Genomic DNA, 16,958 nt, shown 5'->3' on the forward strand with positions numbered 1-16,958 from the left:
AGTAGGGGACATGTGTTTTGCAGAACAATTTGGATATGGCAATCACGTTGACATAGCCATTATGTCGTTGCTTACATATTTTTGATAAATAATACATAGTTTTTGTACTACCAGTAACATGACCTCATTTCGATGCAGGAACTGTTAACTGTCTGCTTAGCATGCTACATGTGTTTTCTGCTGTCATATAAAAAATAATACAGATAATTTAGACATAGAAATTGTATGGGGCACTTAATTTTAGAGTCGACAGTCATGTTTTAGGCATAAATTTTTACTGAAAGAACAACCCTCGTTTTTTTACCTATATGAATCAATGTTACAACTGTAATGTAATGTTTGGCATTATCATCAGAAGATAGCCGACTTTTTTGTTCATGCAAGATAAAGTTATTACCCTAGCAAGGAGTCGCTACAATGAGTGACTTTGAAAAAAAAGTAACGCTCATTTCTTACATGTACATATGTGTAGGAAGACTGTTCTGTATACTATTCCACCAGAGTGTCCTGAAGATCCCATTGGGCAGTTGTATTGAAGTTAAAGATGAATTTAATATCCTAGCATGGGAGACACTATAATGTTTAGCTGATGTTGAAACTGGTTGGAGAAATGCGTTTTTTACGAATTTAGCCATAGGAATAACTTTCATTAATTTGGTACTTCTCATCAACAAGTGCACTTTATGTTCAATCAGCAGTAATGCCCATGTGTGTTTTGCAATGCAGCATGCATGTCATATTATGCAAAGCTGAGAGAGTCAAATATATTGGATGTCAGCAAGACAAGACTTGAAGGGACAAGTAAAATGCTCAGTCAGTAAGTCCAATCTTGCCAATACCTGCTTCCCTTAATTGTGACACTTGGCAAGCACCATAAAACAATACATATGAGGAAAATAATTACTTTGAGGTACCGTTGTGCATTACACTGTTTGCAGTGTTAAAGCCAAACTTTACACATAATTTTTTGGTGAAATACTTTCCAACATGGCCCAAAAACGTCAGAGTGTTCAGATACCTTGAAGCACAGCCAAGATGATTGTATTGTGATTAACTGCATCATTTTCATGATTTGTGAAGCACTGTTAAATGTGAAAATTTTGCAGTTTGTACCCTTTCCCTGATAGTATGTATAAAATTGTGATACAAAGAAAATTTATAAAGTTTGGATACTTTTGTACATCAATACACCAGCTTTGTGACCGGATGTTTCATTTTGGTTGTCTCTGAAGTACTAGGCTCTGCTCAGAGGAGAGGAAAGGGGAGGGGAGGGGAGGGGAGAGGAGATGTTTCTAAGCATAGTGGTGCTAATTCCTCAACTTGCATCAAAAAAATTTTATCATTAATTTTTATATTTCCCTCCACTCTTTAATATTTAAATTTACCACCATTCACCATCTTTAATATCTTGCCATTCATCATCTTTAATTTTTAACTTTCCCACCATGTGCCTTCTTTATGTTTTAAAAAAATCCACTCATCAAGCCCTGAAGCCAGTACCTGTAGGTCTGCACCCAGGGCTGAGGGATGTGCAAGGGTCATCCTAGCTTTCCTACGTCACTGATTTCAGATGTACCACGTGGACAAGGAATTGGAAACTACTGCCATACAAAATCCTTACCACTTACAACAGATATGACTCACAGATAACACTCTCCACGAACAAGAAAAGAGCTAATGTAACCACTTGCTACTTTCCCGCTATTTTTTTATAATTTCAAAATTAACATTTATTCTTTTTTATTCATATAATTATGTGCATTTGTTTCATCTGTTTACTCTAAAAGTTTGTTAAAATCGTGGTGCCTCTACAAAAGTGTACATCAGTAAAATTTTAAAAGTACATAAAATCCGTTTTTACTTTATACAAGACAGAACGACATTTGCATAAAATTTGATATGTTTTCAGAGGTTTTAGTAACACTGTAGTTTTCCTTTGTATGATCCCCATACTCTTTTTGCATTGTTTTCTGCTTAAAATCAGTGTCATAATCAGATTTTTTGCTTTAACTTATATGTATACCCTACAAAATAATCTTAAATTATTTTGCAGATTATTTCTATTGTTATATTTCTATGTTGATGTTTTCATATTTGTGTCAAATTAACGTTAGTATGCTTCAATAAACCAAACTCAAATTTAGAAAAAGCTGTTAAAATTGCTTAAAATTACCAACATCTCCATCAAGTATCTCAAGCAAATGTGTTATTATATAAGTAAAAACAAAATATATCAGAAATGTATATAAAGTATGCAGGATTTCAGAAACAAAGGTCATGTGTAGACCAAATATTCTAATCTCAGTTATGTAATCCAACACTAAACACTGTCAAAACAGAGGTGTGTAATCCCTTTTGTTGCCTTTACAAAAGAATATGATTCTGTTGATAAATTAACCCTACTTCAGCACTCAATGTATTCAGTGTTGATGACAGAATGAAAAATTTATTCAAACCCCTTTTCACAACAATTAAATCTAAAGTTAAATTTCTCAATCAAATTTCAAAACCATTGAAAATAAAAACATGGTAAAGGCTGAGATATGGACTGCCACTCTCGTTCTTAAAGTATTGGAAAAATGGATCTACAAGAATCTGGAACAAATTACGAACTAGAATTAGGATCAAAAAAGAAAGGAGTCCAAATCAACTACTTTACTTTCAGAGATGACCTAGTGAACTTGCTCAAAAACATAAATTTATTCATTCTTCAGAAAAGTCTTCCTGGAAAAACTACAAGCCATACAGGCTGGAAATGTCCACTTCCAAAACAATGTACATGCTCTTGGATGCTCTGAAATGTCTATAAACTGACTTTGAAGGGATCAACAGTACACAATAATTCAAATGTTATGGAGAAATTATTCAAATCGATGGATTAAGCAAGCAAACCCCCTTAAATGCAAAAAATGGGTATTCCATCATTCAAATATGTATTCTGTTCCACATAATTCATTACTTTCCTCACAGAAAGAGAGAATGAGGCAAAGTAGATTATTAAACGAATATTCTAGTATTTATAAACAATAGGAACAAAACAGGATCAATGAAACTCAAAAGGGCCCATATGAAGATAGTATTTCTGACCAAGATATCTAAAACAGAGAAATCTTTAACATGTTGCTGTTGTTGTTGTTGTCTTCAGTCCTGAGACTGGTTTGATGCAGCTCTCCATGCTACTCTATCCTGTGGAAGCTTCTCCATCTCTCAGTACCTACTGCAACCTTCAACCTTCTGAATCTGCTTACTGTATTCATCTCTTGGTCTCCCTCCACGATTTTTACCCTCCACGCTGCCCTCCAATGCTAAATTTGTGATCCCTTGATGCCTCAAAACATGTCCTACCAACCGATCCCTTCTTCTAGTCAAGTTGTGCCACAAACTTCTCCCCAATCCTATTCAATACCTCCTCATTAGTTACGTGATCTACCCACCTTATCTTCAGCATTATTCTGTAGCACCACATTTCTAAACCTTCTATTCTCTTCTTGTCCAAACTAGTTATCGTCCATGTTTCACGTCCATACATGGCTAAACTCTAAACAAATACTTTCAGAAACGACTTCCTGATACATAAATCTATATTCGATGTTAACCAATTTCTCTTCTTCAGAAATGCTTTCCTTGCCATTGCCAGTCTACATTTTATATCCTCTATACTTCGACCATCATCAGTTATTTTACTTCCTAAATAGCAAAACTCCTTTACTACTTCAAGTGTCTCATTTCCTAAAATAATTCCCTCAGCATCAACCGATTTAATTTGACTACATTCCATTATCCTCGTTTTGCTTTTGTTGATGTTCATCTTATATCCTCCTTTCAAGACACTGTCCATTCCGTTCAACTGCTCTTCCAAGTCCTTTGCCGTCTCTGACAGATTTACAATGTGATCGGCGAACCTCAAAGTTTTTACTTCTTCTCCATGAATTTTAATACCTACTCCAAATTTTTCTTTTGTTTCCTTTACTGCTTGCTCAATATACAGATTGAATAACATCGGGGAGAGGCTACAACCCTGCCTCACTCCTTTCCCAACCACTGCTTCCCTTTCATGCCCCTCGACGCTAATAACTGCCATCTGGTTTCTGTACAAATTGTAAATAGCCTTTCGCTCCCTATATTTTACTCCCGCCACCTTCGGAATTTGAAAGAGAGTATTCCAGTCAACATTGTCAAAAGCTTTCTCTAAGTCTACAAATGCTTGAAACGTAGGTTTGCCTTTTCTTAATCTTTCTTGTAAGATAAGTCGTAAGGTCAATATTGCCTCACGTGTTCCAATATTTCTACGGAATCCAAACTGGTCCCCCCGAGGCCCGCATCTACCAGTTTTTCCATTCGTCTGTAAAGAATTCGCGTTAGTATTTTGCAGCTGTGACGTATTAAACTGATAGTTCGGTAATTTTCACATCTGTCAGCACCTGCTTTCTTTGGGATTGGAATTATTATATTCTTCTTGAAGTCTGAGGGTACTGCGCCCGTCTCATACATCTTGCTCACCAGCTGGTAGTGTTTTGTCAGGACTGGCTCTCCCAAGGCTGTCAGTAGTTCTAATGGAATGTTGTCTACTCCTGTGGCCTTGTTTCGACTCAGGTCTTTCAGTGCTGTGTCAAACTCTTCACGCAGTATCGTATCTCCCATTTCGTCTTCATCTACATCCTCTTCCATTTCCATAATATTGTCCTCAAGTACATCGCCCTTGTATAAACCTTCTATATACTCCTTCCACCTTTCTGCCTTCCCTTCTTTGCTTAGAACTGGGTTGCCATCTGAGCTCTTGACATACACGTGGTTCTCTTCTCTCCAAATGTCTCTTCAATTTTCCTGTAGGCAGCATCTATCTTACCCCAGGTGAGATAAGCTTCTACATCCTTACATTTGTCCTCCAGCCATCCCTGCTTAGACATTTTGCACTTCCTGTTGAGCTCAATTTTTGAGACGTTTGTATTCCTTTTTGTCTGCTTCATTCACTGCATTTTTATATTTTCTCCTTCATCAATTAAATCCAATATTTCTTCTGTTACCCAAGGATTTCTAGCATCCCTCGTCTTTTTACCTACTTTATCCTCTGCTGCCTTCACTATTTCATCCCTCAGAGCTCTCCTTAAAACTCTGTACAGCCTCTGGTTCTTTCAGTTTATCCAGGTCCCATCTCCGTAAATTCCCACCATTTTGCAGTTTCTTCAGTTTTAACCTACAGTTCATAACCAACAGATTGTGGTCAGAGTCCACATCTGCCCCTGAAAATGTCCTACAATTTAAAACCTGATTCCTAAATCTCTGTCTTACCATTATATAGTCTATTTGATACCTTTTAGTATCTCCAGGATTCTTCCATGTATACAACCTTCTTTTATGATTCTTGAACCAAGTGTTAGCTATGATTAAGTTATGCTCTGTGCAAAATTCTACCAGCCGGCTTCCTCTTTCATTTCTTAGCCCCAATCCATAATCACCTACTATGTTTCCTTCTCTCCCTTTTCCTACTGACGAATTCCAGTCACCCATGACTATTAAATTTTCGTCTCCCTTCACAACCTGAATAATTTCTTTTATCTCATCATACATTTCATCAATTTCTTCATCATCTGCAGAGCTATTTGGCATATAAACTTGTACTACTGTAGTAGGCATGGGCTTTGTGTCTATCTTGGCCACAATAATGCATTCACTATGCTGTTTGTAGTAGCTTACCCGCACTCCTATTTTTTATTCATTATTAAACCTACTCCTGCATTACCCCTGTTTGATTTTGTATTTATAACCCTGTATTCACCTGACCAAAAGTCTTGTTTCTCCTGCCACCAATCTTCACTAATTCCCAGTATATCTAACTTTATCCTATCCATTTCCCTTTTTAAATTTTCTAACCTGCCTGCCTGATTGAGGGATCTGACATTCCACACTCCGATCCGTAGAACGCCAGTTTTCTTTCTTCTGATAACGACGTCCTCCTGAGTAGTCCCTGCCCGGAGATCCGAATGGGGGACTATTTTACCTCCGGAATATTTTACCCAAGAGGACGCCATCATCATTTAATCATGCAGTAAAGCTGCATGTCCTCGGGAAAAATTTCAGCTGTAGTTTCCCCTTGCTTTCAGCCGTTCGCTGTACCAGCACAGCAAGGCCGTTTTGGTTAATGTTGCAAGGCCAGATCAGTCAATCATCCAGACTGTTGCCCCTGAACTGCTGAAGAGGCTGCTGCCCCTCTTCAGGAACCACATGTTTGTCTGGCCTCTCAACAGATGCCCCTCCATTGTGGTTGCACCTATGGTACGGCCATATGTATCGCTGAGGCACGCAAGCCTCCCCACCAACGGAAAGGTCCATGGTTCATGGGGGAGAATCTGTAACAATGAAATTAATAATTTTGAGGGTTTTCAACAGAAAGAAAATAGTAAGTGCAAAAGAATCTTCTTTGATGAACAGAGGTAAAAGCAGAGTATATAAATAAACGACAAAATTTTGAGATAAAGGAACACAACCAGAAATAAGATATTATAAGTCGTGGTTATACATGGTTCATGGTTGACATAATTTGACAAAAAATACTTTTCAATAAATTTGTGTGTGAATTACTTATTTTGGTTTAGGTGTATGTGTATAACGTTCTATCTTTTCCTTTTTGTAGCAAATATTTACTATTTATTGCCTGTAAATCTTAGTATCTAAAAACTAAATGAAAAATTTTAAATAGTTTTTTTCATTTTTAAGCGAGCTATTCTTTGTGTGTAACATTTTAAAAATAAACAGAAAGTGACAGCTAGTAATATAAGAAAAATTATAGCCACATTCTTTAAACTTCCCTAATTTGCCAGATGAAATGAGTTGCGCTATTACTTCTTAATAAAATATGAATACAACTGAGAAAATGAATCAGCTATAGATTAACATTTGCATTGTTATTAGAAAAAATGAACAATGATCATGTAATCATATATTCAAGGAGTATCTTAATCTTTAAGACAGTTCCTCTTCAAATTCAAAGCTGTTCCTCTGTTTCTTCTTTTCTGTGTTTCCTTCAGCTATCTACTACAAATAACTGACGTTATGTGTGTAATACAATTAATTTTTCGCTTTATTTAGATGCACTTATTCCTGAAAAATACGGCAGATGTTGTTTTAATGTCTGTCGTCATTTCAGAAATTATGTTCTGGGGCTATCGGATGGCATTGAGTACACTGGCGAAGTTCGACTGTCCATGGCGACATGCCTTCTGATGGCGTGGGTAATTGTCTTCCTGTGTCTGTGCAAAGGGGTGCAATCGTCGGGGAAGGTACGTATGTGTGAAATGTAACCCAGCCCCTCAGCATGATTACCTGTTTTCTGCATTTTACAGTCAACTGCGAAGTATTCTATTGTAACATTCATTTCTTTCTTAAGACCACAAAACATCGGCAGAATACTGTATTCTGATGTCCTTGTGTGTTTCAAGCATGAGATCATGAATATAGATCATCACCAAAATAAGAAAACATTTGAGACAAACAGCTTCAATTTCTATCTCAGTAGATTTGAGTTTCCTGTCTACTGCGACAAATACATTTCTCATTAGCCTATCCCTTCAATACATACAGTTAAATTTTTCCCCACAATCTCATTTCTGATTTTAACCGGCTTTCTGTACCTAACATTATGTGAGTTTCATTGCTTTTTAGAGCGTATCAAATTATCGGACTTTTGCAAATGATCTGGCAGTTAACAATTAGGATTTTAACACTGCGGGGGGGGGGGGGGGGGGGGAGGGGCGTTTCTTTGGATTTTACACTAATACTTTCTGGTTTCCAACAGCTTTCGTTATATGGGAGTTAAAAAAAAAAAAAACACATCCTCTGAAGTGTAGTGCACAGCGGAACCGTTTACTGGTATTGTACAGTTCTCAACACTACAGTGCAAGTCTAGCAAGTTGCAGCCTAGATTGTCACAAAATCTTTGATGTCTTCAGTTCAAGCCTTTCATTCGAATCAGAACCAGAAAGCAACGATGCTGCAGATAGGTAGGTTCATTGACAATCTGTGACCGAGGCTCACACACACACACACACACACAGCAGTGGCTGATGCAAAACAAGTATCTTTAAACAAAGATTTCTGATTCTCATTTAATTTTTGTGTCTATTATGCCACAAGAACTTAAGTGATCAACACTCAAAAAGAAATTTCTGTTATGACAACCGGAAAACCTAGGCTAGTAGCTATTCATTTACTGAAATCTTATTGAGGTTACCCGTATGTTCACTAACAAATTCAAAAATAAAATAGCGTTAACATACAATAAGTACAGATAAGACAAATCTAAATGCAACATGGCACGTTAGTTAACAATATGTGATGCAGTAACTGTACATGACAAATCTCGTTTATGTGTGGTATGTTATGAACAAATCTCGTAACTTATGAAAATTCTCAAAAATGTAGATTTAGTTGCATAGTTTTACACTGAAATTTGGCGTGAATGTCCTTTTTTAATCTGGTATATTAATGCAAAAAAATGTTTCAAGCAGAGGAACACACAAGCATATAAAAACTCTCAAAAATAATTTTTTTCGTATAAATAATCAACGAAATTATGAAATAATTGGTCTCGAATGATGGTACTGTTGCCAAAAGTTATAAAGTAAATATTAAGTTTACAATTGACAGTGTATTACGAATTTTGCACAGCATTTTCAGATGTTCGAAATTACACACTACATCTTGGTACACACAAGTCTGGACATTGCCAGTGGAAGATCATGTGAAAACTATACAAACGATAAAATATTAAAATCTAGAATTTCTGATCAGACCTATCTGGAGCACGTGGGTTCCCAGAAACTAAAATCCGTAAATTGAATTTTATATGTAAATAAGGATATGACATATACGAATCTTTTACTTCGCTGAGTTTGTAACATCTTTCACCCTAAAGAGCGATAGACCAGCAGTGAATGCAGCATCAGTTTGTCACAGTCAAATTCGGAAAAATGGTTGAACACCATCAAAGCACATCTTCCTCTTGTGGTACTGTTTGTTCAGTTTTAGATGTTTATAATTCAATGAGATACTGTAAAAATGAACGTATTATACATTTTGACTATTTTAACACCTCGATTAAAAAATATAGTTGCATTACTATTTTATTTTGTAGAGGTTACACACATGAATGCAGCGGTAATTGAATTGTGAATAATGAAGTAAGCCTCTTCTATTCAGCTCACTTATTGTAAATGTGTGACAAAAGATTGACAAAATACTGTTACAGAAAAATAAAAAAGTAACAAATATTAATTTATATACTTCTTATAGACACGTTACTGTAAGAAACAGTGTAGTGCAACTGTGTGAGTTTTGGAGCCCATAAAAATTGCAAAAATACAAAACAAACTTTCACTTCCTATGAAGCCAATTTCCGGTGCTGCCAACAATAAAAATTAATATTCCCTTTCAAATTTACAGGTTGACCAACAAATGTCACAAAAATACCTTCTCAAATGACAAAAAACTACTTCTAAAGTTTTGTTTCTTTTCACCCCAGTGTTGCTGTTCCATACAGTGTACAGTGCTGGTACTGAGTTACAGTACAGAAGGTTAAAAATATCCCACCAAATTTTACTCCTTTTTGCAGTCCTACGTTTCAAAAGGAGCAGCCCCACATTTTACCTCTATTTACTTTGTCATTTATTTTTGTTTTGCTCCTGTCACATTTTGTACAGATAAAGAAAAAGTCAACAGGAAATACAGAGGAGGTAAGAAACTATTAATAGAATATACTACAAGTCATTGTGGAGAAGTTATAAGGTAAAAACAAATGACTTTTCTAGTACAGTATGAACCATACGATTATTACAGTTCATTTCCGCATATGATTTTTATAACACACGGCTAGTATAAATGATTCATTCGTTTCCAAAGCTCTGTGGTTTACGAAGTATTACCTGTACAAATAAGAGTGATGTATTGATAGAACCGTAAACTCATGAGTTTGTATTTTGCACTCCACAAACTTTCTATGAGTGCCCCTCTGGCCACACGACACGTGTCCAAGTGGTAGTCAAATGGTTCAAATGGCTCTGAGCACTATGGGACTTAACATCTGAGGTCATCAGTCCGCTAGAACTTAGAACTACTTAAACCTAACCGACCTAAGGACATCACACACATCCATGCCCGTAGCAGGATTCCAACCTGCGACTGTAGCGGTTGCGCGGTTCCAGACTGACGCGTCTGAAACCGCTCGGCCACACCGACCGGCGACATAACACACATCCATGCCCCAGGCAGGATTCTAACCTGCGACTGTTGCGGTCACGCGGTTCCAGCGCCTAGGACCGCTTGGCCGCTCCGTCCGGCCAAGTGGTAGTCAAGATCGTTCCACACCTGAAGTAGCAACATCCTGTCAACGGTAGTCATCATTGCATGCATTCTCTGAGCTTTTCCGCAACACGTTAGGTCATGAGACCCAGGGCCAACGGAACGGAGCCGCGTAAGTCTTCATTGCACCCAGTCCAGCGATACGGAAGTTCGTTGTGTAGGTAGCACTGAACATCGATGCTCCAATGAGGGGGTGGTGGTGGTGGTGGTTAGTGTTTAACGTCCCGTCGACATCGAGGTCATTAGAGACGGAGCGCAAGCTCGGGTTAGGGAAGGATTGCGAAGGAAATCGGCTGTGCCCTTTCAAAGGAACCACCCCGGCATTTGCCTGAAGCGATTTAGGAAAATCACGGAAAACCTAAATCAGCCAATGAGGGGGTGCCCCGTCTTGTTGGAAGATGAAATTTGCGGAATAAGCAGTTAGTTGTGGCTACAACTACAACTGAAACATATCGAGGTAAGAGATACCTGTCACAGTCGTCTCACAAAGGAAAATAGACCCTTATAGCTTCGACTCTGATACTGCACAGAAAACACTACCCTTCCGCGAATCTCTTTCATGTGCCACAAATTCATAAGCAATTTCAGTGCCCCACGCTTTCATGTAGTCGCGATTAATCTTTCCAGGTAAAAGGGGGATTGCTTCGTCAATGAATATCAGCGTGGAAGCGAAATGTTGATCCTCAACAAATGCTACGTGCATTGCGATGCAAAGCTGAAGACGATGGCCATAATCTACAGGTTTTAATTATTGCACGAGCTGCAGACGCAACAGTTTGAAATGTAACGGCCGTCCCAAAATCTTCCACACACTTTGCTAGGGTATTCCAAGTTCTTGACATGTCCAGAGAGTTGATTTTCTTTTTTTTGGGGGGGGGGGGGGGGGGCAAGAAGAAGGAGGGCAGCGTAAGAAACATTCCTTCATCCTCTCCACGGCTGCATGCGGTACAGTTCGTTTGCAGGTACTTCTGTGTTTACAGAGATAACCAGTACACCTCAGTTGTTGATACCAATGCACTATACTCTGTTTACATGTTTTTCCGTAATTCCTTTTAAATGCACACTGCACTTTTGAATCAGATAAATATCCTGCATATTCCACCACACAAATGCTCTTTTCTTGTTTCGTCGCCATTTTGTCAAGGTACTACAGTCACATCACCAACTGGTAAGGAACCATGCAAACTTGGTGAGCTTTCGGTTCTGTACATGCATCAATCATATGTTTACATAAACTATTTGCAAAAATATAGAGCTCTGAAAAGAAATGAATAATTTTTAGTAGTCTTGCCTATCAAACAATTTTACATTGTAAAATTCCACTTCATTCAGTGATGAATCCGTTTACAGGGTATAAAATGTGATGCCCCCCATGAACCATGGGCCTTGCCGTTGGTGGGGAGGCTTGCGTGCCTCAGCGATACAGATGGCCGTACTGTAAGTGCAACCACAACGGAGGGGTATCTGTTGAGAGGCCAGACAAACATGTGGTTCCTGAAGAGGGGCAGCAGCCTTTTCAGCAGTTGCAGGGGCAACAGTCTGGATGATAGACTGATCTGGCCTTGCAACATTAACCAAAACGGCCTTGCTGTGCTGGTACTGCGAACGGCTGAAAGCAAGGGGAAACTGCAGCCGTAAATTTTCCCCACGACATGCAGCTTTACTGTATGATTAAAAGATAATGGCGAGCTCTTGGGTAAAATATTCCAGAGGTAAAATAGTCCCCCATTCGGATCTCCGGGCGGGGCTACTCAGAAGGACGTCGTTATCGGGAGAAAGAAAACTGGCGTTCTACGGGTCGGAGCGTGGAATGTCAGATCCCTTAATCGGGCAGGTAGATTAGAAAATTTAAAAAGGGAAATGGATAGGTTAAAGTTAGATATAGTTGGAGTTAGTGAAGTTTGGTGGCAGGAGGAACAAGACTCTTGGTCAGGTGAATACAGGGTTATAAATACAAACTCAAATAGGGGTAATGCAGGAGTAGGTTTAATAATGAATAAAAAAATAGGAGTGCGGGTAAACTACTACAAACAGCATAGTGAATGCATTATTGTGGCCAAGATAGACACAAAGCCCATGCCTACTACAGTACAGTTTATATGCCAAATAGCTCTGCAGATGATGAAGAAATTGATGAAATGTATGATGAGATAAAAGAAATTATTCAGGTAGTGAAGGGAGACGAAAATTTAATAGTCATGGGTGACTGGAATTCGTCAGTAGGAAAAGGGAGAGAAGGAAACATAGTAGGTGATTATGGATTGGGGCTAAGAAATGAAAGAGAAAGCCGGCTGGTAAAATTTTGCACAGAGCATAATTTAATCATAGCTAACACTTGGTTCAAGAATCATAAAAGAAGCTTGTATACATGGAAGAATCCTGGAGATACTAAAAGGTATCAGATAGATTATATTATGGTAAGACAGAGATTTAGGAATCAGGTTTTAAATTGTAGGACATTTCCAGGGGCAGATGTGGACTCTGACCACAATCTATTGGTTATGACCTGTAGGTTAAAACTGAAAAAACTGCGAAAAGGTGGGAATTTAAGGAGATGGGATCTGGATAAGCTGAAAGAACCAGAGGCTGTACAGAGTTTCAAGGAGAGCATAAGGGAACAATTGACAGGAATGGGGACAGGAATGGGGGAAAGAAACACAGTAGAAGAAGAATTGGTAGCTCTGAGGGATGAAGTAGTGAAGGCAGCAGAGGATAAAGTAGGTAAAAAGACGACGGCTGCTAGAAATCCGTGGGTAACAGAAGAAATATTGAATTTAATAGATGAAGGAGAAAATATAAAAATGCAGTAAATGAAGCAGGCAAAAAGGAATACAAACGTCTCAAAAATGAGATCAACAGGAAGTGCAAAATGTCTAAGCAGGGATGGCTAGAGGTCAAATGTAAGGATGTAGAAGCTTATCTCACTAGGGATAAGATAGATACTGCCTACAGGAAAATTAAAGAGACCTTTGGAGAGAAGAGAACCACGTGTATGAATATCAAGAGCTCAGATGGCAACCCAGTTCTAAGCAAAGATGGGAAGGCAGAAAGGTGGAAGGAGTATATAGAAGGTTTATACAAGGGCGATGTACTTGAGGACAATATTATGGAAATGGAAGAGGATGTAGATGAAGACGAAATGGGAGATAAGACACTGCGTGAAGAGTTTGACAGAGCACTGAAAGACCTGAGTCGAAACAAGGCCCTGGGAGTAGACAACATTCCATTAGAACTACTGACGGCCTTGGGAGAGCCAGTCCTGACAAAACTCTACCAGCTGGTGAGCAAGATGTATGAGACAGGCGAAATACCCTCAGACTTCAAGAAGAATATAATAATTCCAATCAAAAAAAAGTAGGTGCTGACAAATGTGAAAATTACCGAACTATCAGTTTAATAAGTCACAGCTGCAAAATACCCAACGCGAATTCTTTACAGATGAATGGGAAAACTGGTAGATGCGGACCTCGGGGAGGATCAGTTTGGATTCCGTAGAAATGTTGGAACACGTGAGGCAATATTGACCTTACGACTTATCTTACAAGAAAGATTAAGAAAAGGCAAACCTACGTTTCTAGCATTTGTAGACTTAGAGAAAGCTTTTGACAATGTTGACTGGAATACTCTCTTTCAAATTCTGAAGGTGGCAGGGGTAAAATATAGGGAGCGAAAGGCTATTTAGAATTTGTACAGAAACCAGATGGTAGTCATAAGAGTCGAGGGGCATGAAAGGGAAGCAGTGGTTGGGAAAGGAGTGAGACACGGTTGTAGCCTCTCCCCGATGTTATTCAATCTGTATATTGAGCAAGCAGTAAAGGAAACAAAAGAAAAATTTGGAGTAGGTATTAAAATCCAGGGAGAAGAAATAAGAACTCTGAGGTTCGCCGATGACCTTGTAATTCTGTCAGAGACGGCAAAGGACTTGGAAGAGCAGTTGAACGGAATTGACAGTGTCTTGAAAGGAGGATATAAGATGAACATCAACCAAAGCAAAACGAAGATAATGGAATGTAGTCAAATTAAATCGGGTGATGCTGAGGGAATTAGGTTAGGAAATGAGACACTTAAAGTAGTAAAGGAGTTTTGCTATTTAGGGAGTAAAATAACTGATTATGGTTGAAGTAGAGAGGATATAAAATGTAGACTGGCAATGGCAAGGAAAGCGTCTCTGAAGAAGAGAAATTTGTTAACATCGAATATAGATTTATGTATCAGGAAGTCGTTTCTGACAGTATTTGTTTGGAGTGTAGCCATGTATGGACGTGAAACATGGACGATAACTAGTTTGGAAAAGAAGAGAATAGAAGCTTTCGAAATGTGGTGCTACAGAAGAATGCTGAAGATAAGGTGGATAGATCACGTAACTAATGAGGAGGTATTGAATAGGATTGGGGAGAAGAGAAGTTTGTGGCACAACTTGACTAGAAGAAGGGATCGGTTGGCAGGACATGTTTTGAGGCATCAAGGGATCACAAATTTAGCATTGGAGGGCAGCGTGGAGGGTAAAAATCGTAGAGGGAGACCGAGGGATGAATACACTAAGCAGATTCAGAAGGATGTAAGTTGCAGTAGGTACTGGGAGATGAAGAAGCTTGCACAGGATAGAGTAGCATGGAGAGCTGCATCAAAACCAGTCTCAGGACTGAAGACAACAACAACAAAATGTGATTCGTCAGAAATGACCTAACTTTTTTATTTCTATTATCTCTCTGCACAACATACTCTGTAACACCCTTACAAGCTTTTCAGACTTATTTTGAATATCCTGTGTAAATGTGTTCCACTATGAAGGGCACTTTTCCAACATGCAGATGTTCTACTGTGGAAGACATGAGTGTTATTGGAGTTTCTCGTTCTATGATAATGCATAGAGCTCTTTTGCTGGTAACTGTCATTTGAAAGCTCATTTTTGTCCTACAACAACACCGGTATGTAATTTGTACTAAGTGGACGCTTTCGGAAGAGAAATACCTTGGTAGTCTTGTATTTCATTGTATACTGACGAAAGAAATTAACATAATTTGGAATTTTTATATGACTGTTTCGCTTCAAAAATGTTTTTGTTCAAGAATACTCACTGAAGGGCCAAAGAAACTGGTATAGGCATGTGTGTTCAAATCAGAGACACGTTAACAAGCAGAATACGGCGCTGCGGTCGGCAGCGCCTATATAAGACAAGTGTCTGGTGCAATTGTTACATCCGTTACTGTTGCTAAAATGGCAGGTTATCAAGATTTAAGTGAGTTTGAACGTGGTGTTATAGCCGGCGCAAGAGAGATGGGACACAGCATTTCCGTAGTAGTGATGAAGTGGGGATTTTCTCGTAGGAGCATTTCACCAATGTACCGTGAATATCCTCCTCCAATGAACCACAGACCTCGCCATTGGTGGGGAGGCTTGCATGCCTCAGCGATACTGATAGCCGTATCGAGGTGCAACCACAATGGAGCGGTATCTGTTGAGAGGCCAGACAAACGTTTGTTTCCTGAAGAGGGGCAGCAGCCTTTTCAGTAGTTGCAAGGGCAACAGTGTGGATGATTGACTGATCTGGCCTTGTAGCACTAACTAAAACGGCCTTTCTGTGCTGGTACTGCGAGCGGCTGAAAGCAAGGGGAAACTACAGCCGTAATTTTTTCCAAGGAAATTCAGCTTTACTGCATGTTTAAATTATGATGGCTTCCTCTTGGGTAAAATAGTCCCGCATTCGGATCTCTGGGCAGTGACTACTTAGGAGGACGTCGTTATCAGGAGAAAGAAAATGCGTTCTACGAGTCGGAGCGTGGAATGTCAGATCTCTTAATCGGGCAGACAGGTTTGAAAATTTAAAAAGGTAAATGTATAGGTTAAATCTAGGTATAGTGGGAATTAGTGAAGTTCGGTGGCAGGAGGAACAAGACTTCTGGTCTGGTGCATGCAGGGCTATAAGTACAAAATCAAATAGGGGTAACGCAGGAGTAGGTTTAAAATTAATAAAAAGGTAGGAATGCGAGTAAGCTACTACAAACAGCGTAGTGAATGCCTTATTGTAGCAAAGATAGACACAAAGCCCACGCCTACCACAGTAGTACAAGTTCATATCCCGACTAGCTCCGCAGATGATGAAGAAATTGAAGAAATTAGGATGAAATAAATGAAATCATTCAGATAGTTAAGGGATACGAAAAAGTAATAGTCATTGGGGGACTGGAATTCGATAGTAGGAAAAGGAAGAGAAGGAAAAGTAGTTGGTGAAAATAGAATGGGTGTAAGGAATGAAAGAGGAAGCCGCCTGGTAGAAATCTGCACAGAGCATAACTTAATCATAACTAACATTTGACTTTAAGAATCATGAAAGAACAATGTATACGTGGAAAAAGCCTGAATACACTGGAAGATTTCAGATACATTATATAATGGTAAGAAAGAGATTTAGGAACCAGTTTTAAAATTGTAGGACATTTCCAGGGACAGATGTGGACTCCGACCACAAGCTTTTGGTTATGAACTGTAGATTGAAACTGAAGAAACTGCGAAAAGGTGGGAATTTAAGGAGATGGGATCGGGATCAACTGAGAGAACCAGAGGTTGTACAGAGTTTCATAGAGAGCATTAGGGAACAAATGTAT

The 16,958-nt window shown here is 38.8% G+C and overlaps 1 protein-coding gene across 1 annotated transcript in view; it reads left to right on the forward strand.

Annotated features, from left to right (window-relative positions):
* LOC126282289 (mucin-5AC-like) overlaps positions 1–16,958 on the forward strand; it is a 758,596-nt gene that overhangs the window by 579,249 nt on the left and 162,389 nt on the right. The window contains exon 6 of the mRNA XM_049981941.1: positions 7,145–7,277. Within this exon, the coding sequence (XP_049837898.1) occupies positions 7,145–7,277 (133 nt within the window). The remainder of the gene's footprint in view (positions 1–7,144; positions 7,278–16,958) is intronic.

This window comes from Schistocerca gregaria, chromosome 7 (genome assembly GCF_023897955.1).
Source record: "Schistocerca gregaria isolate iqSchGreg1 chromosome 7, iqSchGreg1.2, whole genome shotgun sequence".
In the NCBI taxonomy this organism is placed as follows: Eukaryota; Metazoa; Arthropoda; class Insecta; order Orthoptera; family Acrididae; genus Schistocerca; species Schistocerca gregaria.